Source organism: Rousettus aegyptiacus, unplaced genomic scaffold (assembly GCF_014176215.1).
Source record: "Rousettus aegyptiacus isolate mRouAeg1 unplaced genomic scaffold, mRouAeg1.p scaffold_m13_p_2, whole genome shotgun sequence".
Lineage (NCBI taxonomy): Eukaryota > Metazoa > Chordata > Mammalia > Chiroptera > Pteropodidae > Rousettus > Rousettus aegyptiacus.
In genome coordinates this window covers 160,983,248-161,010,249 of record NW_023416295.1, presented here as the reverse complement: position 1 = coordinate 161,010,249, position 27,002 = coordinate 160,983,248, and the positions used below count along the sequence as shown (strand labels likewise).

Below are 27,002 nucleotides of genomic sequence, written 5' to 3'. Positions count from 1 at the left end.
AGTGCATGCAACATAGCGATCACTCTGATTTTTATTGGATGATAGAATGAATTACTGGGGACAGCTTCATAGCTGGAAATTGGCAGGGCAACAGAAGCTGATGGAAAGGTAGCCTGGGGTCCAGGATGAAGGAACTATGTGGGCACGAGGTTCAGCACTGGTACGTCTGTAACAATGTTAGGGGAAGGATTATTTCCCCCAAAACACATATTGTAATCTGGGACTACCTTTGTATAACCAAAGCTGGAAAAGAGTATCTATTTTAAGATAATAATTTTAAAATGTATTTTATAGCTAGTATTTGCATACTGGCCATGTAATCACAATGTAAAATTATTTAGATCAGTGCTATTTGGATCTACAAATAATTTTTGTTATTATAGGAGAACGTTACACTAATGACTGCTTAGCATGGTTTTAGATATACTACATATTTAGAAGTAGAAAATAGAATTTTAAGAATTCTAAAAAAATTTTTCACACCTTTCATAATTCAGAGGTCTTCTGCTATTTGCCGCTTCTCCCCATCTGCAATCCTCTTCCTCTGCTCGTTGATCAAAAATATTGAGATTTTTTTCTATGTTGGATTCTGGCTATAAAAAAATTTATATTAAATATTTTTAAATACCCATTTTTTTTTTAATATAGATACCAGTTACTTTATTGGATCTAGTTAATAAGAAACTTAAGAAACTTCATCATGGAGAAGATCCAGATGCCATAGCAGGTATTGATTTAGACTCGTTCCATCTTTCTAAGTAACTGTGCTAAGTTCCAAAGGAGCCAAGGATAAGTATATAATAAATATATAATGTTATAAAAGATAGATACATTAAAATTATTTTTTTAACATCGCCAGAGCAAGTTTTTTCTAGGGTTTTTTTGTTTGTTTTTGTTTTGTTTTTTTGGAAGCCCTTTGTTTGCTTACCTTTCTTATAAAAAGATGAAAACTTTCTATAATTGCTGCTCCCAAGTCTCACCTCCCCTTCTGCTTTTTACCCACCGCCTGCCTCATTGCTCCTGTACTCGTTTTTGTCTTTTTTTGTGACTCTCTCTGATTCTTTCTCTTGTCACTTTTCCCCCTTCCTTCCTTTTTTTTTAGGAAACGACCAAGTTTTATAGAGGAGGAGCCTGATCTTCCCCACCCCCAGCTGAATAGACTCCTGGTTCTTTTTACTCAGTGTCTTGTAATTGATCTGATTCCTGAACTTAGAATTTCCTTAAACTGTGATCCATTTCCCTTGATGAAGTAGGAGACCATATTTTCTGAGGAGTTGTAAGGGGACCCTTAAATGGATGACATGAGAAGAAGGGACATTTGAAATAGGTGGTTAGGGGAATGGGAAAAGCAGTTGAAAAAGGACAAGTAAATGGATTGATGAGTAATTTCTGAGCACCCAGACGAAGAGGATTATAAATTGTCGTGGTGCCAATTTGGACATTATTTTTCTCAGCAGCACTTATTTACTTGAATGTCGAAGTGGAAAAGGTAGATTTAAGCATTGATTAAGAGCTGGGATTTTGCTTTGTCAGGTGTTGCAGAAAGATTGGAGTGCAAGAGAATGGAGGACATGCGTTAGTAGGAAAGTGGTTCAGATGTTCAGATATGTGTCTGGATGGGAGAGAAGAGATGATGAACAAAGAATAGTGGCACATCAGGGTTTGATGCTCTGAGATTGAAGAGAGTGGTGCCATAGCTAAAGGCACTTTAACATAGTGGTTAAGACTCCAAAACCTGGTAGTGGACAATCCTAGGTCCAGATCCTAGCTCAGCCAATTGCTAGCCATGTGGTCCAAGCTTTCATTTCTTTATCAGTAAGATTGGCCTGATAATAATAACACCTACACTTTAGGATACTGAAGATTTCATGAGAAAAAGTACAAGAAGTTTGGCAGATAGTAAGCAGATAGTGATTATAAGATATTATTATTTGAAAGATATTAGATTCTGAATAGGTCATTGGGTGCAGGAGTTTTAAGTTTTCAGAAGCAGTATAATTCCAGGGTATCATCACCATAGATGTGTTTAAGCAAAGGCCATTATAGTGAAAATAGGCAAAATGCCAATTATTAATGAGCTTTAGGATTTCAAAGGTTACTCTGAATTGCTTTGGTGTGTATGGAGGCTAAGGTGTCTTCATCTATAGGTCAGCATGGAAAGAGTCTTGGTTGACTGTACATGCTAAGACAGCTCACAGAGCATTGCTCATGTTCATGAAATTGTGTTTATGTTTTGAACATGCCTTTAATGGGGTACAGAGCACACTACTCCCAAATATGGCATATCGAATATTTTAAACTGAAGGAGTGAGAAAATGGCAGAAGCAGGCAGATCACTCGACTTTCTTGCCTGAAACAGGCAATAAAAGCCACATGTGAGAGGTCCTCTCCCTGTACCCAGAGGAGCATCCTTATCTCCAAAGACAAAGGGACTCTGAGAATCCGAACAAACAGGCCTTGCTGTTTTCTCCAGTTTATTATCTCATACTCTGTAACCTGTCATATTTCTCCAGGACTGCACTCATGAAACCCGGCATAAAAATACAGTTTCTTTGGGTATTTCTTTCCTTATGAAGGCTTCTAGGTCACATATAATTTATATTTTTAAATAAATCTGTATGCTTTTCTCCTGCTAATCTTGCTTTTTCATTTTACCTTTCAGACCCAGCCAGGGACCCAAAGAAGGTGAAGGAAAAATTTTCCTCTCCTACATCTCCAATTTATTAGCTATGTCTCTTAAATTCCTTCTGTATTCCTCCTGAAACTAGGATAGTGGTTCCTCACTTCTAGTTACTAGAGTTATTTTGGAGATTAAGAAAAAAAAACAATGTATGTAAGATAATATAATGTTTTGCTACAGTACACAGTGCTCGGAAAGAAAAAGTATTATTAATCTGAAGCAAAGAAAATATGAGTGTAAGTATTATCACCTACCATACTTCAGGGAAAAATAGGTCTAGCATAAGGTCAGTTTGGATAAGTACATTTTTGTTTCGTTATTTTTTTTAACTTGCTTTTCCAATTGTACTTTTTTTTTAAGGCTTCGCATTTTGCCAATGCTTGACAAATAATTTGGAAAACAAAAGGAAAGGATGATTCAATATCTTCATCAGTTGTCTCTTGAGATTAATATTAAGCCCAGCATCTCTTTGAAATAACAACAACAACAAAAAAAGATTAATTAAGGAATTTTAAAAACACCATCCAGAAGCTTTGTGTTAACATTTCTAAGGCAAAAACCTACCATTTGTAAATATGAAGAACTCTCTAGTGGTTTTCTCAAACTACCATACTTACACATTAGGGACAGGATAGCCTGCAAACATTATAACTGTAATCATGCTTAAAATATCTTAAGGAGGATGGTCAAAAGGTGTAAACTTCCAATTATAAAATTAATAGTCCTAGGAATGCAATATATAGCATGGCAGCTGTAGTCAGTAATAATAATACTATATTGTATATTTGTAAGTTGCTAAGAGAGAACTTAAAAAAAATGTTTTTAACTTTAGAAGGGAATACAAGTTAAGTTCGTGTATGCCGATTTATTTAATTATGCTGCTAAAATCATATATTAAATGTCCCGCTATTATTAGGGATCTGGTGCATTTAGTATCTTAGAATTCCCTTTTTCCACAGAAAAGGAACATCTCATGAGTTCTCTGAAGAAAACATGCATTTTCCTTAGTATGTATTATTTTTAAGCTACCTCCCTTAGGCCACTATAACTTAAACACTAGGAACCATCTAAATAGGGTAAGATGTATAAAGTAGATTTTAAAAGCCACAAATTTAAAATTCATGAGTCTCTACAACCACGATTTTGTCTTCTCCCTCTAATTCTTATTTAGTCCATATTTTATGGTTTTCGTCTGCTGGTTTTTTTTTCCTCACCTCCGTCCCTTCCTTTCTTCAAATTGGTTATTTCATTTTATGCATTATTTTCTCAATGTGACATAGGTTGAGGATTCAATCCCTATTGAAAGTTGCATAGAAATACATTCCTTTGTGGTCTTAATTTATGCCTTGATCACAGTGAAAAAAGAAACATATTCAAGAATGTTTAAATGTTTTATTTTTAAATTGAATGAATCTCCTGTAACTTTTTATTTCCTAATGGGGTTCATTTTGATCAACATATTACTATCAATGATTTCTAATGAATGGTTTTCGAAGGTTCTGAAGCATTAATTCCTAAAGAAAAATTCCTAACCCAGCAGTGCCCCTCCACCTAGTGACAGCTCCATAAACTACAGTTATTAGGTTTAAATAGAATTCCCAAGGGTCTTGTCATTCAATTTTAGCCTAAACATTTTTGAGGGACTTACATGCAAAGTATTTTTTTTCCTGTATAAATAAAATCCAGCTCCAATCACTGTAAACTTATCTCTTGTCAGAATATCCAGTAAATTTCTATGAGAATCCACAGCCTGATTCATAGTACTCAAGACGCTGCTTAAACTTATTATTATACACATTCTTAGATACTATCCAGGTAAATGAGATTTTCTAACTCAAGCAAATAAATGTTGAGACAAAACTTCTCTCTCATAATTGACATAATATTCAAGATTGAAAGTCATTCTCGACACCTTTATTTCTGGAAATCTTTCCTCCCTGTATGCTCTACAGGTGGATTTAGAAATGCTTTTCCAAATGTTCTAGCACATGCAATCGCCATGTGCGAGAAACATTTTGAACATAAAAACCAAAAAGTTGGTGTTGCAGCTCCAGCTCTGTCACTTAACTGTGTGATCAGCAACACTGTTAGGCAACTTTGTTCTCTAATTGATTCATTCATTGTGTATAATTCAACATTTGATGTATGGCCAGCACTCCAATTCCGGCTAGTGCCAGCCATATTATGCAGAACCACCTATAAATTAGGTCTGAATTTTTTCTCTTTGGTATTAGGGAACCTCCATGAGGTCACATATGTGAGTTGAGGGAAAGGTTAACACTGCACTAAGAGCAAATGCTCTGTGTGCAAACTCATGCAATAAACTTTGTCCAATCTGGGTCCAATCTTGTGTATTCTACTTCCACTTGACGATGGCAGCTGCTGTGTCCGTGCCTTAACTGGCAGACGTTTTTGATTCCAGGGAGCAGAACTGAGAGCAGCATTTCTGGTTGTACATTTTACATGATGATACGGCTGGAGATAAGGGCTAGTGGTCTGATTAGAGTAGGAGTCCCCACCCTCCGGGCCATGGACCAGGACCGGTCTGCGGCCTGTTAGGAACCAGGCTGCACAGCAGGAAGTGAGCAGTGGGTGAGCAAAGGAAGCTTCATCTGTATTTGCAGCTGCTCCCAAGCACTAGCCTCACTGCCTCAGCTCCACCTCAGATCATCAGGCATTAGATTCTCAGGAGCACCAGTCCCCGGTGCCAAAAAGGTTGGGGACCGCTGGACTAGAGGATGCGAGACTTGAAAACTAAAGACAAGAAACCCGAGAACTAGAAGCTTTAGGAAAGTACGTGAATGGTCATCTCAGAATAGGCCCCAAGTACGAGGATATTTGTGTCTAGTGTACAAGCTCATTAAAGGCCTCTACTGTAGGGAAGACCCTAGATGGACAACATAGCCTGTACGGTATACATTAGCCACTCTCCAGCCATCCCAGTGCTTGCTCAACTTACATTCTGGGAAAATTCCCTCAGCTTTTTTCTGTTTTTTTAGTCTTTAGTAGTATCTGTTCTGCTATTCAACCCATCAATTAAGCATACATAATCCTATTTTTATTTTTAATTTCTAAGATCTTTGTTATAACAACCTGTTCTTGTTGTAATAGATGCAGGTACCTCTCTCATAGAAAATTACTTACAAAGTTTCTTTTACTTATTTTATTCCCTTAGGGGTTAATTCTTGTTTCTTGGATTTGGTGCCTCTCTGCTGATTAAGTACTCCTCAGATGTTTAATACGTGGGTGACTGTTTTTTTTTCATTTATGAATTCCTCTTTACCTGCTGATGAATCTAAGTTCTAATTATGGTGCCTTTCCTCAGCAGGAAAAAAATTGTACTAAGTTCTCCAGCGCCCTGCCAAGTCAGAATTCCAATGAAGTCTGAACTCTTTTTAGCCAAAGATCAGTTCCACCAATCAGTTGTTCCCTTAATTTTTGTTTTATTCTGATGCTCTTAGTGGACAACTCTTAAACTTCTACTCTTACCACTAAGCCTCAATTCTAAAAAAAGGAGTAGTACTCAGCTGATTCCGACTCATTCATTCAGTGGCTTACCCATGATCCACTCTGTATTTGTCCTGAATTAAAATTACCACTGGACTTGTTCTTACGTCTAGTAGTTTTCTCCTGTCCTGGTGCAGGACAAGGCTTTTCTTGTTCTTTTCTCAAATAAATTAACCCCATTTGTTTTCCATATTTTAGAAATTACCCCACATTTGTTCATTGAGGGGACCCATTTGTTTCCTAGAATCACTTAAGGATCTACTCTTCTATCGAAATGTCAACTATTTCATGCACACAGTAAAGTACAGATTCAAATATAATGAACATCCACGTGCCCACCACCCAGTTTAAAAAATAATATATCTTAAATAGCACTGAAGTATTCCCTGTACATTCCTCCCTGATCTCATTACCTCTCTCCCTTCTCCAACAGAAATGTTTAAAGGGATCTGGCACAAGTAAAGAAAGTAGGAGAACATGATCAGTTTGCTATGTCAAGCCAATCACCATCGAATTAAAAATTTCAAAACCAAGACGAAAAAGTGTTTGACAGGACTATTTTCTTGATTACTCATTGCTATAAATTTTAATCCTCTACTGTCTTAAAGTGTATATTATCCATGGCCAACACTGGAACATGTTATTTTTATGCATGCTAATTGCAATAAAAATTATAAACTCAAATGAGATTTACTACTTCTACTAAATCTCAAATTAATATTTTTCCAAAATAACAAATATCTTTAATGTATCCTCTTGGATGTTATTAGAGCTTATGTTAAATGTTCTCTTTGAAGTTGATTTACTGTAGTGTTAAAACATTATTGCTAGCAATAAAGTTTCAAAATTGCATAGGTGTTGAAATGCATGGGAGCTATGATACTAAAGATAAAGGATTAGGGTCTATGTTCATTAATTTCAGAAATGAATTTTTAGTGTTTCAAAAAATGAGAACTATGCGACTTACACTGCACACAGAAATTGCAGTTTACTGTAGTAAGGATGTGAACACACACCCATCATTCTCAGCAGAACGGAAGACTTCAGGCTAGGTCATGGTTGGAGATTGCAGCTTTGAGTACTCATTCCTCACAGGGAAAACATGCTGGTTGGTGATGACAGTATCCTGCCTGTCCAAGATGAGGTTCTAATAAGTCAGGGAAAGCCCTTTAAAGGGGGGGGGGGGAGGTTACCTTTTAACCTCCAAACATATCACCTTGAAATTCTGGCACTGTTACACTGTTATGGTTGCAAAAACTTTTTTTATGCCACCAGCACCTTTTTGCTACTGTCCACAGATTATATGCTAGTAACTGGGTATCACACAAACACAATCAATTTGCAACTCTGTAATAACCAGCCTCAGTCTAGAAAAAACTGACCAGGCCCTAACTCAATATAATCCAAATATAATTGTAGTAGACAGCTCCTCCACCCTGCCTAGCATCTCTCTCTCTCTTCACCTTGATTTTCTTTTGAGAAACCTTTCATTCCAGGCTACCTTAGTAGACTTTCAAAGTTCATGAAGCCATAGGGTAGGCACGTGATCCTAACAGGTAGGAATTTGATTCATGAGCATCATAACATTAGAAATACAGAAGCTGAAATATTTTGGTGGCAAGGCCCTATAAGGATTGTACCTCAGTTTCTATAACCTAGACTCCTGAGGTTATCTGGGTTTTATTCCTCCTTAGGCTCTTAGAGCTTTTTCTTAGATTTTATGAGCTATCCTCTGTCCTGCTGATAAATTTTATTTTGCTTAGACTAGCCCAAATAAGTTTCTACTGCTTGCGACCAAAGTAGCCTACCCGTTCCACTCATTAAGGTCACTGAAAGCTGTTTCCTTAAATTGGAAAGGCTTTAACCCCTTGATATGCATATTGTGGATTATATAAAAGAGTTTTAAAAAACTAATATTTGTATCCAGAGTTTTGGAACAACCCATGTTAACTTCAAATTTATTTTCAACCTAAAAAATGGTATAGTATTTTTATGAGTGAAATAATACATTTCTGCCAACACAGTAGTGACCAAAACCACTTTATTATTATTTTATTATTTATGCCTACAGCACCTGGTCTTCCTGGGTGACAGTCTCCCATCCAAGTACTAACCAGGCCCGACCCTGCTTAGCTTCTGAGATCAGACATCGGGCTGGTTCTAGGTGGCATGGCTGTAGACCACGGACTGTACCTCCACTGGGGCATAAACCCAGGACCTCCTGCATGTAAAGCGGACGTGCTAATTGCTACACTATGGAACCACGTCCCAAAAACACATTAGTAAATTGGCTTTAGTCTTTTTCAGATTTACTCTAAGTAAAAAATAAACATTTAAACACCCATAAAATTAGTCTTTCCAACTTTTGAATGTACAAATAAAAAATGAAAACTTTAAAATAAAAAGAGAAAGAAATCATATCAACCTGAAAATACTGGCCAATTCCAAATTACAGTCACACAAAACTACCTTCAAAAAAAAAAAAAACTGTCTAGTGAGAGTTAAGTTTCTGCTTTCAGCTATGAAGAATTAAATTTAAAACACAGTCAATCTTCCATCTTCTAATGAAAGCTAACCTACTCACAGAAACACCATAAGCACTGTTAAAGTAATCTAAATCCTAAATGCAAATATGGACTGAGTTACAGTTTACTTAATAACTTAGCTTATAAACCTTTGAAAATTACCCATGGATCAAAGTATTTACATAAGCTCAAGACTTTATCTTAAGATGAAAGGTAACTAACACAGGTCCTTAACCTTTAAAAAGAACACTAAAATTAAACCTTTGTTACAACTAGCCAAAACTTTCATTCAGAAATGTTTCTTAAATATCAAATTTCTCTTCACAGACGCTATGTCCATTTTCTTCATAATCTTCTCTTGTTACCACCATATCTTCAAAATCGTCATTCTCTGATATCAATTTTCCACCTTCCCAAGCATAAGTAATAGGGCTAAAAATAAAAGTAAAATGAAAATAAAGATAAAACCAAGATCGTTTTATAGAACTGAAATGCCAGAAACGTTAATTAGTAACTAAAATGTGGCAATCTCTATACAACTTGATTTAACAGAAAATCATTTAAAGTATAAAAATAACCATAATCTTCACAGGGGCAAAGCAAACTCAGAAAGAAAGTAACCTTGGTCACCACTGCAAGTTAAGTACTCTTGATTTTTCATCAGTGCCCTGAATTCATGGACCTTCTAATAAAAAAGAAACAAGAATTCAAGCAAAAGACCGAAAAAGTATAAAACAAAGAATACTGTCATAACTGAGTCTAACCTCTGGATGTGACAAAGATATGTCATCTCATTAATTTACATGGCAAGCCATGAAAGCTATTATTACTCTCATTTTATAGATTTAGAAAATGAGGTAGAGAGAGATTAAGTCTGGAACTAAGATTTAATCTGGAACTGTTTTCAGTCTGTGCTTTTGCTGCTATCCTTTGTTGTCTCTAATAAATGAGACATAAAAATAATTTCAAAAACACAGTGCACAATAAACAGTTGCATGGTAGGACATGGATAATAAGTAAAATCAGAACACATTAAACATCTAGTTTGCTTTTATCTACAAACTAGTTTATACTTTGTGTTATGACTCCATTCTATTTCTACTGTTCCTCTTTTTCCAATTCAATTTCAAACCTGAAAAGATTTCTTTAAAAGTTAATAAATGTTTCCTTATTGAATTTCTAATGTGGGGAGAGCATATATATCATATACTAGATGTACACTAAGATTTGATGAATAAAGAATAAAACAATTTCTGTGGATCATTTGGCCTATAATGTGTACATGACTTACGTTTAAAATGCAGGATAAAAATCCAATGAGCTTCACACCCTTTAGAGTATATGGGCATCAATGTTGATTAAAATCATTTAAACATCTAAAAGTTATTTATTTCGTCTGATAGCTATAAAAGTGATCAAATAAGGGCCTTCTATTAACTGCTATAGATTTTGAAATATTCTACTTTAGCTTTAAAACAAAATTCTTTAAGAGTCAGAGATGTAAGGTCTTGTGCAATTCTGCCACTTAAAGACTTGGAGGGAGGGGTTATTTAGGCATATATGTGGTAAGAGCTCCTGCCTAAAGATAAAGAGAACTGGGTTTTAGTCTGGTCACTGCTATTAACTCACTGTAAGGCCTTTGCCAACTCATGAGCTCATTTATTTATTTACAAAGTTAGAACATTGAACAAGATGATCTGTAAGCCTTTCTTACAGCTCTAAAATTCTACCTTACTTTTTTTACTGCTAAAATGGAAATAATGGTACCTGCTTTTTCTCATAAAATAGGATAAGGGGGTACATATATAAAACATTTTTGAATTTAAGAAAGGCTAGTTAAATGTAAAAATTAATTTTAAATGTTTTAAATTATTTTAAAAATTCCAAAACAACTTATGAATTGATATAACTTAATGAATGGTTCAATTCTTAAATTTCTATACTGGATTGAAACTCTGGAGAAATGACACATCTCAGATAAACAGATAATAACCTAATTGCTTTGCCTGTAAAAATCTCTTAGGTATGAGGTCTGACTTACTTTAGGGAAGTGATCTTATGCTAATCGAGTGCCCATTATGTACCAGCCATTATGATGGGCATTTCACATACTTCATCACATTTAATCCACTAAAATGTAAGGTTTATTACTTTGATTTCTGAGAAAAGGAAAATAAGGATCCTAATGGTGAAATAAACCTGCCAACATAGTAGAAATTGCTTTTAAACTCAAGTCTGCCTATAGGCTACTTCCATCCTATATGCAAAATGACTTCCAAGTTTTGTTTCTATATAAGCCAACACTTACTTTTCAGGTAGCACAACAGAAACATCATAATCTGTTGGGGTGAGACATCGAACTTCTGAGTAAACCCGATCCCTAAATCCTGGGAAGAGGGAATTTCCTCCTGTTAAGACAATGTTCTTAAAAAAATGTGGCTGCATTTCTTTAAAAGAAAAAAAAAAAGAGAAAAAAGGCATTAGAAAATCTGTTTACTTATCTTTCAGGATGAGGGCTTAGGTAAAAGCAATTGGAGATGACAGTTACTGGTTGGGAAATCATATACTTTTTTTTATAACTACATAAATTATAATTTCTAAGATTTTGTAATGAAGTTATAGTTTATACAGACACATTAAATAGGAATATGACCTATAGACCTTCAAAAGAAAGGCTAAGGTGAAGCTGTTGAACTACTGGTTACTTATTATATATGTAAACTGTGTATAAATGAGTGAACATTCTAGTAGCAGACATTTGATAATTATAATTGTTCTTCCCCAAAATAGATGGGGTCTTTATGTAGGCTGAGATTGTGAACTAGTATAAGGACAAAAAGGAGGTCCTTCATATTTTAACTTGAGAGTCCAAATTTCCATGTTATCTCATTGAGGCAGATATTTATGTAAGTACTGTGCAATACTACATTTAATAGTGAAAGTACTCATAATCTATAATATTTAAAGAAAGGATCTTTTGTTCTACATCCATTAAAGTTACATGTTAGCAAACATTAAGTGCCATATGGTTGGCCTGTTAAAAGCCTATGAAGCACCACTGAGAAGTTTATCAGGAATTACAATACTAGGTACTGACCATCCCACCTAATGCCTCTGTTCACAAAACAAAGAATGAGTTCCCTTATGTTGATGTTGAATCTCATGATATGACATTAAAGCAGTATAGTACAAATATTGTATTTTCCATGACTGTAACTTTATTTAAAATGTCAATATGAAAACAGTTGTGAAATAACTGTGTTAAAGTGATGGCATTATGTGACTTTCTTTTTCAATTTCCTTTCAAATGAGAGGAAAACGATACTGTATGTGCTAGATATTCTCCAATGCTGAGACTGTTCCTTATGAAGTAGGAAGACACTTTCAAGATATAAAATTGCTCTAAAACTTGAGAACATTATTTAGTTAAATCATGCTTCAGGGGAATCTAGATATCACTGTGAAGCACTACATTTAAGTCTCATTAAAAATAATTTCCTGTATATTAATCCACGTAACATAGAATAAACCAGTCCTATCAACAGCTCCAAACCATTAAATTGCCAAATTATAAACTTCTAAGTTATAAACAAATTTAAACTAAAACTTTTTCTAAAATTGATATGACTATTTAATAAACATGAAGAATTTCTTTGAGTTTAAATGGACCATAATGATTTTTGCTTATCAAATTTATAACCAAGGAACAAGAAAGTAAGAATTATTCAAGTACAATATTGAACCTGGAAATCTCTGCAAATAAAGACTTGCTGTTTGCTGAAATTATTTAGAACAGATGACTTCTTTAGGGTTCACAGAGCTTATGATATTTTAAAAATACCATTACTATTCAATATTTTAATTACATACCTTCAGGTAAGTTTTGAATTGAATATACAATAGCTTCTGGAATTCCCATTTCTTGAATGCCTATGTCAGAAGGATTAAAGAGTATTTCTGGAACAGCAAATCTCTCATTAGCCAGACGAAGAATTTGTTCCCCAGATTTATATTTTCCACTTAACACCATCTCTTCCCTTGGCTTAAAGATAAAAAAGATAAAAAGTTTAAGCCGTATGATCTAGCTCACATGACTAATAACATTTAGTAATATGTAATATTAATAACCATGTTCTTAGAAGTTTCAGCATTCTCAAAAATTAGAAATGTGTGGCCTTCTCTCATTGCCTAAACTATACAAGTAAACAATTACTGACTCTACTATAGCTATTCCCCTAAAGATAACCTAGTTTAGTCCACACATTTGCAAACAGAAAGGAGAACAGACGAAAGGGAACTTCATAGTCTGCTATAATTGTAGATGGATATGTTTCTAGAGAACAAAGAATATTCTCTAAATAAAAAACACCATCTTATGTTTCTACCACTGTCTACTTTCACTCCCCTATCTTAGACGCTTATTAGACACTCCCCTATCTTAGATACTATCTTAAGACACTTAGGATTTCTCCTTTCCCTTGTGCAAAAAGCCTCCATCTTTATTATTTATTCAACCTCTACTTGAAAATCAGTTTCCAAATGATTTAGGCACATACATGAACATTATCACTGTAATTCTCATTATTTATTTTCTGCTAACCCACCCATCTGGAGCTGTGTTCCCTAGGGGCCAGAAAAGAATAATGTGCAACATCTTTCTTCATGATTTAAGAATCACCAGCTCTTCTAGATTTATAGACATTCACTTTATTTGACTCATACATGCAGTTTTCCTTTCATAACGGAATATATCCCAATCCTTTTCAAGTATTTAAAATACCTTAAAGTAAGCTGTTCAGATTTCAGCTTCTGAAAGAGGCTTTTTCTGACTTCTAGATCTCTCTATTATTCTCTATCACCCTGTATTATCCTTCTTAGTCTTTAACGTATGCCATCACATATCCGCTACGTACCATTGCATAGTACTGGTACACAATAAGCAGTCAATAAACTCTTGAACAATGGCATGTAAGCCAACAATGTTGTTGTTATCATTTGGAAATTCCATCCTCAAAACATTTTTAAATAATAATATCCTAAAAATTAAACAATATTCGCAATACTCTAGGAAGAACAAGGAAAATAACAAATCACTTTTAACCCAATTAAACTATTATTAAACTAGCAAAGAGAAGAATATTATTCTTTCACAGATAAAAGTATTCTTCCTTCTCAGGTAGAATAAAAGATATTTCCTGTAATTTTACAAATTCATTTAAAAGTGATAACTGGCTTGAGTTGAAAGAACATAACTCATTTTCTCAACACTCAAAGTAACCTGAGACAGATACAGACTTGGAGAATTTCAGTTGACAAAACATGAGAGGTTATCTAGTCCGTAGGCCTAATTTTATAGAAGCGGATCATGTGACTTACCCAGGATCAAACATCTAACTAAGGTAAAGAGCCAGAACTAGATATCCTTGAGTGTTAGCTCTAAACCATTAACTGTTAATATGTAATCTGGAACAACAAGTAGTTTCTTTTTTTAAGAGTACAATTCCAAAAAGATTTTTGTTTTAGACACAGACAAATGAAGAAATTTAAAAGGGCTTTGGAGAGTGTCTATTTTAGTCAATGTGGCCCATGGTTAGTGCACAGCCCCTCATAAATTTCATTCTGGCACCATGAAATAAATGATCAGTTTAAATTATGACAGCTCTGCAGCAAGTGATAATCATTAATTATGAAGGCTATTTTCTCAATTTAGATCAGCCAAGTGCATGAAACTTTAGTAGATATCTTCTTTCTGATAAAACTGGAATTTCTATCAGCTGTAATCAGTAAAGGTATTGTAGATTTTATTGTTATTGTTGCTATCATCATTCCTAGAAAATCAAGTCATAACTTTTTCCCAAGTACTTAACAAATAAACTATCACGGTGCAAATTTTAACAATATCCTAAATATAAAGGCTCTCAAATAAATGTAATTATTTTTTATTGCATGTAGTATTTTTTTTTCCTAATTTCATAAATATTTATCAGCTCTCATCAAAGTTGTTATAGATCAGGCAACAATGAAAACAAGTTAAGTATTAAATTCAAAATAACACATCTTGGGAGTAATCTTAACACACAAAATATCTTTCTAAATTTTAAAAATCATTAAGATATATGCATGATTTAACATGCACTGTGAAGAAAGTATAAAGTTTAACATTAATTGACAAAGATTAAGCCATTATTTTTTGAAATATTCAATGTAACGTTCCATCATCTGACAAAAGTCCAGTCCAAGTGACTCTGCCACTCAGTTGACATTAATGTGCATAAGTAACAAGAAGTCTATACTGAGTTAATGAAGCTCAGTCCACAACAAGTCTGACCTCAAGGCCAAAGGCCTATAAAAGAGCAACAAACCACATAATGTGGCTTCGGGCTTTTTTCTCTCAAGATAATGGGTGAAACAATGGTCATCTGGAATAACCGCACTCACTAGGAAAGGTTCAGGTTTGAGAAAACAAGGTTTATGATTTGGCAAGGAGGAAACTGGCAGAGTTTAGCAGATAATGTCCAATAAACTGACAGGTTGTTATTTCCAGGGACAGGAGCTGAGATCATGAATACAGATTGTTTTTTTGAAGTGGGCAGGTGCTTTCAAAGATCAGTCAAGTTTGGAAAGACTGGATTACTATACATCCACTATTAATTCTACAGAGTGCTGTAAATTGTCGATAAGATGTTTTATATTACTGGAGTGTTTTAATCAGCTATAAAGATGATCAAAAGTGCTTAATGAGAAAGCAGCTTGATGTCTATGTTTGGAGCAATTTTCCTCATCTTATAAAGATAAAAACACACCTTCCATATCTTACGTAGGACTTGGGCTTCCAGTTTCTCTCCCTAGTTCATGTCGTCCAGGCAACCTGATCCCATAATCTGTCCCAATTCCTACTTTTGAAAGCCAGCCTAGGTCCTTCCTTAAGGATCTGTTTCTAAAGACAGATCCTTTCAACTTTGTGAGGCACCAGGTAGCCTTCTCTGAATTCTGGTTTGTATTTCATCTCAATAATCTGGCTGAAAAAAATTTCTTTCACATTTTAGACATTCAAAGGAGTATAAATAATTATATAAAACCCATGTATCTATCAACCAGCTTAATGTAACTTTAGAGATAAATTACCACACCCTTTTTAATTTGGTGTTATTTACATACATAGTTTTCTACTTTTATTTCATACTTATATATTCCTAAACAATTTATTCTGCATAGCCTGTAATTGTCCATATCCTTCCAAAACTTACTTTTAGACATTATGTTTTCTTTTTTCTTTCTTTACTTTTCTTCCTTCTTTTTTTTTTTTAATGCCTACAGCACCTGGTATTCCTAGGTGGTCTCCCATCCAAGTATTAACTAGGCCTGACCTTGGTTAGCTTCCAAGATCAGATGAGACTGGGCACGTTCAGGGTGGCATGGCCATAGGTGACATTATCATGTTTTAAATGTTCTATCCAGAAACATGTTTGAGATTTATCCTTGATGATCATGTAACTCTACTTTATTTTCACTACTGCTTATTTTATATGAATGTACAAACTTTTATTCTTCTTCCATTAGTGGATATTAGGCTCTTTCCAATTATTTACTCTTTTAAGGTATACTGCAATGAATAGTACCATAAACATCTCCTTGTGCAAATACTCTTACATTTCTGACTAAAGATTTTTAACTTCCTAACAGTCCTCATTGTGCCAGTAACTAGAAGAGCAAACTTCACATTTATCTAAACACAGAACTGACAGTTTACCTGAGCTGATTATAGATAAAATTACCTTATTTTGACATCTGAGATAATTTGCTTCTCAACACTTAGAAAGTGCATTAGATTTTGCCCTTTTCAACTACAATCTGATCTTATCAAACCAAGTAAAATTCAGCCCTTGGTCAGATGTTATCAGTAATACTCACAACAGGCAAATGACCAACTTCTAATTGGATTTAAACTAATTCTTAAATAAACAGAAAAGGATTAACCATAATATAGGCATAATACTGTTTATTTCCAGATTTGTCCATACGCTATCATTTGGCTGCCAGTTCTTTTTAAAAATAACTTTAGTGAGTTATTTATTAATCAGTTATGCACTTAGGATTGGAGAAATGACCACCAGGAAGGCAACAGTCGGCAACTCTGTAAGATTCTGCCAATCCAGTTTGATGCCTTTCACGTTTGACTGAGGTGGTCACCTGAATACCAGTGAGGATTCTGAGGATTTTTCAAATTACCTTACAAAAGCCCTTTTTAATTGTACTAAAGTCAGGCAAAACATAGTCTATCATTACTGTATTTTCTTCTCCTTTCAACCTGGAAAACAAAATAGAGACTTATGAAATATTTTAACTATGTGTAACATTACCCAAAAATCAATTTCCCAATTCTTAAGTTACCATTAGACATACTTAGCAATATCCATATCTCTATAAAAATCCTGAGACACATAGCATACATCTTCTTTCACTTGATTAATCACGTGTGTTTCATCCATAACATGTAGCTGCCTAAACAGAAAAAAAAACTGTAAAATTTAAAATGGAAAAAATTTAAATGTAACTTATAATTATCATTGAGGTATATTTTCTGGAATTAGACTTGGGTAACTAATTTTTTAATATAAATTCCTGAATGTGTAAAATATTTGTAACTTTATGGAATAGTCATTTCCATTATCTTATGTAATCTCCACATTATCCTTGACATTAGTCCGTTTTAAAGAAGGAAATTGAAAAAGAGATGTTAAGTGGCAAGGTTTATCAATAAAAAGCAAACTTTTGTACAGCCACTATGGAAAACTGTCTGGAGGTTTCTCAAAAAATTAAAATGGATATACCTTTTGACCCAGCAATTGCACTTTTGGGTATTTATCTAAAGAAAACCAAAACAATAATTCATAAAGAGCTATCTACCCCTACGTTCATGGCAGCACAATTTACAATAGCCAAGATATGGAAGCAACCTATGTCCATCATCTAATCCTAAACAGATGATTGGATAAAGAAATCATGGTTCATATATACAATGAAATATTATTCAGCCATTAAAAAAAATGAAATCCTACCATTTGCAATGACATGGATGAACCTAGAGGTTATTATGCTGAATGAAATAAGAGAAAGGTAAATAAATACCATATGATTTCACTTATATGCGGAATCTAAGGAACAAAAAGAACAAACTAATCAAAAACAGACTCCCGAATATCAGAGGACAATCTGGTGACGGCTAGAGGGAAGGGGGATCGGGGAGCTTGGAGAATGGGGTGAAGGGTTAAAGTACAAATTAGTAGCTGATAGATGGTCACGGGGATGGGGAACATGGCACAGAGAATGCAGTGCATTAATGTAACGGCTAGGTGGACAGTCAGAGACAAAGAGCAATTAGGGGGATCGTTGTCTAAGCTATATAAATGTCTAACCAATGTACTATATACTTGAAACTAATAAAATACAATTAAAAAGAAAAAAAGCAAACGTTTTCTTCTAACCATTCTGAATACAATCTTGCCTTAACTCATTGCATTTTCTTTTCTGATTATGGAAGTATCCTGAGTTAGCACACAGTACCTGGCACATAGTTGATACTTACTAAATATTTGATGAGTGAATCAAAGAAAACAGGCTTAATGTATAAAGCCTTTTAAAAAACAAACAAAAATGTGGGATTATTCCCTTTGAATATTTTTCTCTGTACATAGATTATACACATTTTACTTTTTATATTTTAGACTAAATATCTCATGAACATTTTCTTATGCTATTACATATTCCTTAAAAATGATTTTTTACTGCCCTGTAACATTCAATCAAAGGTATCTACCAAAATGTATTTGTCAACATTCCTAATGTTGGAAGTTTAGAACAGAGAAAAAAAAATACTTTTGTGTTTAAAATGTGGACTTCGGAATTAAGAGACTTAGGTTTCACTTCTCCTTAGCCAAGTTACATTACCTTTTTGAGACTCAATCTCTTCAATGCTAAAAAGGTAGTAAGATCAGCAACTTAACATAGCTGTAATAAGTATATGGTTCTAATCATATATTTAAAATGTTTAGCATAGTTCCTGTACTCAATAAATAAAAAATATTATTTTTTGCTTTTATCTTTTTGCTTTTGTTATGATAAACACCTTCATATACACCATATTCTACCTACTCTAAGATACACAACTGTACCAATGAGAGGGAAAAATTCTAAGGTACCAATGATTGGAAGATTCATATCAATTTCAAAGGTAAAAATGTGAAAAAAGTGTAACTCAGAATCAATGAAATATAGGTATTTTTATCTGTCTGATTATCTCATTATTTATTCATACTCTAGAACATAGAATATGAAATACTTTTAGTCTCTTGATATACTGTTTACCAGAGTTTTTTCAAGTTATGCTCTAATCAGAAGCAAATAAGCGTTTATATCACAAATCTGCAACATCACCTTTAGATAAAATTCTATTAATTTGGATTGTAAAAATGGCATTTTAATTTGTATCTCTACTAATAAGTGCCATGTTAACTGTTTTGTTAACTCATGCATCCCAACCTCCTAAACAAACGCTCAATATTTGAAGTGAATCTGTAATTACTATAGGTGTTTAACATTTTTTATGTCTCAGAATTATCCATATTTACCCTTTTACTATATGTAACTGTCTAATGATTATATATTTGAGCCACTGACCATCTATTTTCTGAGAATTATCTAACCATTTTGTACCAGGATAGTTTTCTTATGGATTGATAGCTCTTAAAATAGTGAAGGGAAAAAAAAAAACCAAAACTCTGTGCCATATTTGTTTCAGGTTTATTTTTTCAAGTTTATGTTTAACTTAGTTTTGTTTACAAAGGCATCTGATGTACATAGGTTTAAAACTGTTATGTACTTAAACACAAATGTTGGTGGTCAATGGTTTTTCTGGACGAGAAGGGAACAAAAAGGAGGTTAGAGTGCTGGTAACATTCTGCTTGAACTGTGTTCTGGTTAGTTGGGTACATTCACTTTTTGAAAATTCATTGAGTTGTACAATCCAGGTTTGCAAATGTTTCTGTATGTTTTACTTCAGTAAAAGTTTATTTTTTTTTTAAGTCTTAAATTCATTTGAACTTTAATGTATGAGGCAAAGTAAAATTTTAATTTTTCTACAAAGAATTAACTTTCTCTGTATTCTTTCCTGAACACACTGGTTTCTGATGTCTTTTTGGTATATATTGCATTTTTTTTTTTTTAACATATAACATTTGATTCAGGATTAACTGTTCAGTCTCACTGATCTATCAGTTAATCCACATACAAGTATCACCTTAATTATTACAATTAAAAAATGTTTTATTATCTACTACAGAAAGTCTCCTTGCACCATTATTTTTTTCACACATATTCCTAGGTATTTTTTCCAGCTTATTCTCTTCAAGTTGAACTTCGACAGCCTTGATTTTTTAAAATATATACATTTTTTTCCTTCGGCATGGAGGAATGATTAAGTGTACAGTCTCTGGATTCAAACTGCCTGGATTTGGGTTAATGTCATCTGTCTCAACATTTTCTGCCTAATTTGCTGCTTCTAATCTGACAGGGACAGCAGAACTAAATATCCAAACTTTTCAAAACTGAGCCTAATTCTATTTGGTTCTATAATGAATAACATTCACATAGTAACGCTGTGAATTCTATTTACGAGTGTTCCTTTTTAGAATTAATCTATAAGCAAAGCAAGAAGACAACTACAGCAAAAAGTAGTATGTAAATGCTTTATACCTCAATAATTAAGAAGAAATGATATACGGCATTACACTTAATGAAAAGTCAATCTCTAAAGACTACAACTAAATGAGTATTTTTGTAACATTCTTGAAATGACAAAACTAGATAGGGAAAGCAGACTAGTGATTGCCAGGGTACAGGGACGGGGTAGGAAAGCAAGTATAAAGGGGTAGCACAAAGGAGCTCCTTGGAGTGACACAGTAGTTCCTTGAGTGTGGCATTGTTTATATAAATCAATACATGGGATTAAGTTGCAAAGAACTACGTACACACGAATGAATGTAAAAAATGGTGCAAAGTGAGTATGATCTGTAGTCTGGTTAACAACACTGTACCAGTGTCAATTTTATCAGTTTGATATAGTACCAGTCATATTAGATATCTCTAAGGGTACATAAGGCTCTTTGTACTATTCTGGCAACTTCCTAAGTCCATAATCATTTAAAAATAAAAAGTTTTTAAAAAATATACTAGAGCTGGGTAGATGACTGGGGATAATGGATGTGGGTTTCTCTAGGAACAATGAAAATGTTCTCAAATTGACTGTGGTAATGGATGGCATATACCAAAAACCAATGAAATGTACATTTTAAATGGGTGAAATGTATGTATGTGAACTGTATCTTTTAAAAAAGTTTGAAAAAAAAAGTAAAGTTACATCTGATGAAGAAAAAAGATAAAGGAGAGAGGAAAGGCAGAAGGAAATGTAGATTCGCTTATTTTCTCATGTAACAGAGGAGGGAGCTAAGACATAGTGACAGTATTATACTGGCCACAATAAAATTTAAAATAATAGCATAAACAAAATTTAGGAGGCAGGAAAAGAGTTGGGAAGTAGCTAAGTATACTAATTCTTCATTTTTTAATAGTAGACAGTCAGCTAATATTGGTTAATCCAAAACTAGAAATGTCAATATACTATTAAGGCTTATAGAAATTAAAAGATAAATATAGTTCAAATATTATACTGACATGAGAGACGAAAAGGGGAAGCATAGATTTCTTTTCCTTTTATACCCTTATTTCCTTGCACATATTTTACAATTTACATGTACGACATTTATAATTTTAAAATACTATTAATGTATTAAACTCCCTAGAATTCCTAAATTTCTTTTTGGTGGACACTATCATGTTATATGCCAGAAAGTTTTTCCATTTGAATATCATTAATATTTATATATGTAATATAGCTTTTTAAGTAATGATATAGAATTGCCACCTGAAGTTACAACTAAAGGTAAGGAATAATTTTAAATTGCTTGAAAAAGCTCATTGCCAGCACCTATCCTCCAAAAGAATCACAATGAAGTATTACCTGTAAGATATGATCTCCTTTAGATGATTGGTTAGGAGTTTTCCTCCCACATTTATCCTAAAAAGAGAGAACACAAATTTGGTTCTGTTTATCATATATTTTTCAGTTTTATCCTAAGAAATAATATGAAAATTAAATGTGACTCACCGAATAATTGCCTCTTTTTTCTTTTTACTTCTACAGTAAGGAACTATGTGTGTAAAGGAATATCCACTATCTACAATGATACAGCATAATTCAGAAGGATTATCTCGGAAATACCTATGTGCACTGAGAGCCCCAGCTATTAAAAAAAGATAAAGAAAAACAAACATTAAATAAAGTGTAATTAACTTAAAGCAATAGAGAAAGGTAGCAAACTAAGGCAAGCACAACAAAAACTTTATAAGAAAAGTGTTAATTTATTATATTCATAATTCTGTCACAAGGTCTTGGCAGTGCTTAAATTTTACAACATCACATTGTCATGGTAAATGTAAGATAAATTTGTGATCACTATTTTAAGGTAAATATTAATTTCAAAATTTATAATAATTATTTTAACAGCAGATAATTTTACTGAGTATTTATTACATGCTGGGTGGTAGTCTAACTCCATGAGTATGTGTTTTAATCCTTACAACAATCCTATTTTACAGAGACTGAAACACAGTGAAGTTAAATAATGTGCCCAAAGTCACACATCAGAAAGTAACAGAGCCAGGATTCAAACATGTGACTCCGCAGCAGGGCTTCTCAACCTTGGAACTACTGACATTTTGGGCCAGATAATTCCTTGTTGTTAGGGCTTTGTAAGATGTTTAGTGTTATCTGTGTCCTCTACCCAGTAGATGCCGGTTGCACTCTTCCAATTGCGACAACCAAAAAGGTCTCCAGACATTGCCAAAAGTCCCCTGAGGAGCAAAATCACCCTGGGTTGAAAACACTGTTCTAAAAACAGTGCTATTACCTATTATAGTATATTGTCGCTTATACAGACTTAAATTTTCTAAGCTAAATATTTAAATTCTTTCATCATATAGCCATGTAATGTAATTCTAACTTTTAATAAACTTGGATAATATTTACAGATTGTTTTTCCTAATGTTGGCAGCCTGAACTGTGAACATTATTTCAATCAATAATAACAACAACAGCAAATATATCAATAACAGAAAAGATAACTACCACAGATATAATAATCTTTCAGAGATTAGAAATATGTGGCTAAAACTTAATTAGGGAGAAATATATTAGTCAAAAGATAAAGAGAGAGAAGTTTGACTAAATTATCTTTAAAGGTCCATCTAGTTTTTATATTCCATGTTTCATTTCCTTCAAATATAATATCATCTGATATTCTTAGATTTTAGGTGTTTCTTTAACCAATTCATATCCATACTCACATATCTCAATTTCAATCAAAATTTGAACTCACCATTTACTCTCAATACTGCTTGAAATTGGTATTCTTCAAACAGGATTTCATTCATTGATTCTTGAATTGAAGTGAAGTTAAAATATGGTTCTGTGATAATAACATTCGTATCTAAAAAATCAACCTATGAGAAAAAAAAATCTCCTAAATTTTATAACTTTGTGGTTATAATTATAAACACTTGTTTTACATATATAAACAAATTTTTAATCCTCACAATAATTCTAGGAGACAGGTCTTATTTTATCTATTTAATAGGTGAGCAAACTGAGGCACAGACAAGTTGAATAAGTCACCAAGGCTCATATAACTAGTTAGTGACATAGCTAAGATCTGAACCCAGGGAGTCTGGTTACAGAATTCATGTACTTTTAACTATTATTCAATTTTAGCTCTCTTAATGGTAGCATTAGTAAAAGAGTACTGTCAAATTGTTTAAAGATAATTATGCAAAAGTAATGAATAACTCAAACACTGGGGCTGTTATTTTGTTTTTAAAACTTAAAAGGCAAAAAGCTTGAGGATATTTAACATTTACATAATTCTCTCACACATTCTTTTTCTTATGGTGACATTGATTAGCAAAATCCAGTAAGTTTCAAGTGTACAAGTCAACAGTAAGTCATATATATATATTGCATTCTGTGTTCACTGCTCATAGATTTCCTTCTGTCACCACATATTTGGTTCCCTTTACCCCATGGACCTCCCCTCTCCCCTCTCACACATTCTTAAGCATTAAAATTTGAACATTCTCTCAGTATACCTTAAGTCACACATCAGACATTAAAGCACAAGTTTTTCATAATATAATAGTCACACATTCAAATACATAGGCAAGAATATTTTACCGTGAAAAAAATGAGTATTGAATTCTTCTAAAATAGAAGTCTTAAGTAAAATTTTAATTGTGAATTTCACAGACTGCTCTTCTCAACTCAAATCCCACTTCAAAATGGAAATTCTATTCATTTTCACTTATTTAGTACTTAGAAAATCAAAGCTAGGCACAGTGTATAAAGTGACAAATACATACTAGAAACATACTAAAAAGTTTATAAATCTTAAAATATAAGTTCTAATTTTTCATTTGAATAAGACATGAGTTTATAAATCTTAAAATATAAGTTCTAATTTTTCATTTGAATAAGACATGTAAATAGAAATTTGAATATATACTCCAATTCGTTACCTGATACATTTCTTTTCCAAAAAGGTAATCCCAAACTTGTCTTTGAACATCCCAATTCACCAAGTAACCCTAAAAAATTTTTTATAAATTTAATTATTAAAAGTATTTGAATGATTTAAAAAATTAGATTAATATACTGTAAATCACTGATGTCTGTCTCTTTATGGTTTACCCTCACCAGTGTAAAGCTGTTTGATATTCAAACTGATTGTTTTTCTCTTTTTAAAAGTTTGAAAAATTACAAGTTAACAATAACCAAAATATCAACGGTTCAAAAGGTATATCACTATGTAGAGATGACTCTCTATAGCTATTTTCTTTAACGTGTTCATCTCATTTAGCTTTAATGTAAACAAGTAAAATTCATACCCACAATCAATAATTAAATCATGGTCATTTATTTTTTACAAGACAATTTCAAGTTTTGGTTTTAATAAGATCTCATTTAAAATTTAAATAATTTCTCAAAGATCTAAAAAAAAATTCCATATATACAAAATCTTACAAATACCTTTAAAATTATCTTTAAATTTAGGTCTATAATGCTGGAAATGACATATAACTGAATTACCTTCTGAAAAGGAAGAATGTAAAAGAGCCCAGAAGGGTCCTTTATTTCATCTATCTGGTTAGCAGTAAAAGTTTTAAGACGTGCTGTTTTTGACCTGAACTGACAGTTAGGAATAACCCTATAAATAAAAAAAAAACAAATAATATAATTATTACCTAAATACTTAGTGGCTAAAAATACATTTTTACTTAATCATCACCTTGGATGCCAAAAAAGATCCCAAACTAGTGTTTCTCATCTTCAAATAATAAAAAAATGTCTCTTTTCTAAGGTTTTAACATATACCAGGTTCTATACTGGGCCGTTTATCTTTCTTGAATAATCCTCTAGAAATCCTTACAGGTGGATATATTGGTTCTGCCATCAGACTGGAACTTAAGTAAAGTTCCTGGTCTTTCTGGCTTTAATTCAGAAATTCTTAATACCATTCTGGTAAAAGATTTACAAGTTCAGAATTCTGGCCATAAAATTAAGTTTCCATGAAGTCAAAGGTTTTCAATCTACGAGATGCTAGAGAATACAGAAGTAGAAAGTAGTAGTTTGGCATATGGTTGCTGTCCACCGTGGGCTTACAATCTGTTTAGAAGACAAACTAAAGCCGCTACCAGTCAGTCATACATAGTTGTGCATGTGTACATTGACTTAATACTGTAAAAATGTTTTGTACCTGCTTATTTCATTTACCATGCTGTCATTTTCTTCATGTCTAAATACTCTTCAAGGACGTGATTTTTTAAAGTGCACTGTAGTCAATCTTATCAATTTGGTATTCTTGACTATTTGGCTTTTTTTTTTTTTTTTTTGCTAACATACACAATGTCTATAAATAATACAGAGCTTCCTGCATCTCTTAATTTATCAAGCATCTCTTAATTTATTCCTTTGGTAATACAATAATAGAATCGCTGTATCATAGGATAAGAACGATACACATTGCCAAAGTTTTCCAGAAGACTGTAACAATTTATATTCCTAAGCAGTTCCACTGCCCTCTTTAAAAAGAAAACGAGTAGAAAAGGAAAAAAAATCCTCTGTGAACATTAAAAGCGTGTCTTTAAATTTGCTTATTCTTTATGCAAACATATATATTTTATAAATGCTACTGTAGCATTTGATTGACTCTATATAATCAACCAGGTCAACCATTGAGCACTTCGAAAAGCTTAAACAAAAGCCTTCAGTCTCCAGCCGCTGAGACAGTGGTTTTTACATTTGGCTATGGGGGAGTCACGAAGGGTTTAATGAAAGCTATAATCGAGTCTCCAAGAAAATGCATATACACACAGAACGTCGCCCATGATTCCTGAGGGTTCATGAACTCTGTGTATGGACCCCTCTGTTAAAAAAGGCTTCTCAAGAAACCTACTTTCCTAACTTCCTGTTACAAAAAGAAACACGTGTGCCACTTCCGGGATCCAAAATCCACGCAACCACCCAGCTCCAACTAGAGCATCCCTCTGGCTGTTAGAGCCACGCGGGGGCGTCTGCGGTTTACTGAGGTCCCGAGATGAAGCATAGTATGTGAAACTACTAGGAATACGCCTCGTCCCTCGGAGAAAACGAACACTTACGATACATTTTCATGGCTGTAACCGATTTTGGCGTTGTAGGCTCCGTTATCCAGCACCAAGGTCGTCATTTCAGCACGAAACACAGCCTTGGCTTTTTCTTCTCGACCCTTCTGCTCACAGTTTTTCCTCACTCTATGGTTTGCAGGGGCGGAGCTTAAGGGCGCGCTTCCGGTATCCCTTAGCAACAAAGGAAGCCGGAAGCCAGGAACCGCACAGCCTCCGGGTTTGTCAGCGGGATTTGGTGTGCTTCCAAGCCAAAGCCTTTTTCGTTCTGGCGAGATCCAAGAGTGGAAATGCATTTTGACCTACTTTGTATTTGTCCTTTACTTCACAGATTGACTTGTTCCTGCAATTTTTTTCTAACCCCTGTAGCGAAGATGGGGTGTGTATGTATGCCCGAATAGTATTGTTCAGACAGAGACATTTCTAGAGAAAAAAGTGCAAGATCACATGCAGCATGGAAT

The 27,002-nt window shown here is 33.5% G+C and overlaps 2 protein-coding genes and 1 pseudogene across 5 annotated transcripts in view; 1 reads left to right on the top strand and 2 right to left on the bottom strand.

Annotated features, from left to right (window-relative positions):
- The window catches only part of DEPDC4 (DEP domain containing 4), a 20,550-nt gene extending 11,778 nt beyond the window's left edge, over nt 1–8,772 (top strand). Inside the window, 3 exon segments of the mRNA XM_036235874.1 lie at nt 649–727; nt 2,663–2,685; nt 6,621–8,772. Of these exon segments, the coding sequence (XP_036091767.1) occupies nt 649–727; nt 2,663–2,685; nt 6,621–6,668 (150 nt within the window). The 3' untranslated portion in view covers nt 6,669–8,772.
- Nucleotides 8,134–27,002, bottom strand: ACTR6 (actin related protein 6). 4 transcript variants are annotated; one of them, XM_016158240.2, is made up of 11 exons: nt 26,539–26,705; nt 24,968–25,085; nt 24,397–24,465; nt 23,205–23,328; nt 21,935–22,070; nt 21,788–21,844; nt 17,116–17,214; nt 16,942–17,020; nt 12,583–12,754; nt 11,021–11,159; nt 8,134–9,144 (listed from the first exon to the last, which is right to left on the bottom strand). In XM_016158240.2, exons 1-11 carry the CDS (start codon nt 26,604–26,606, stop codon nt 9,015–9,017), a joined length of 1,191 nt encoding a protein of 396 aa, XP_016013726.1. In that variant the 5' UTR covers nt 26,607–26,705; the 3' UTR covers nt 8,134–9,014. The 4 variants fall into 4 exon arrangements, with proteins under 4 accessions (XP_016013726.1, XP_016013728.1, XP_036093228.1 ...); XM_016158242.2 differs by having other exon boundaries at nt 26,544–26,659; XM_036237335.1 differs by lacking the exons at nt 8,134–9,144; nt 11,021–11,159 and having other exon boundaries at nt 12,619–12,754; nt 16,942–17,039; nt 26,539–27,000.
- On the bottom strand, nt 16,021–16,139 carry LOC118614879 (annotated as a pseudogene).

Excerpts from the sequence above, each read along its gene's own strand:
- ACTR6 (XM_016158240.2), bottom strand. The coding sequence starts at position 26,606 with ATGACGACCTTGGTGCTGGATAACGGAGCCTACAACGCCAAAATCGGT. Across the intron at positions 25,086-26,538 it reads TACAGCCATGAAAATGTATC|GGTTATTCCTAACTGTCAGT; the intron begins GTAAGTGTTCGT and ends TTTTATTTATAG. Across the intron at positions 12,755-16,941 it reads TTAAAAAGGGCTTTTGTAAG|CCAAGGGAAGAGATGGTGTT; the intron begins GTAATTTGAAAA and ends TTTATCTTTAAG.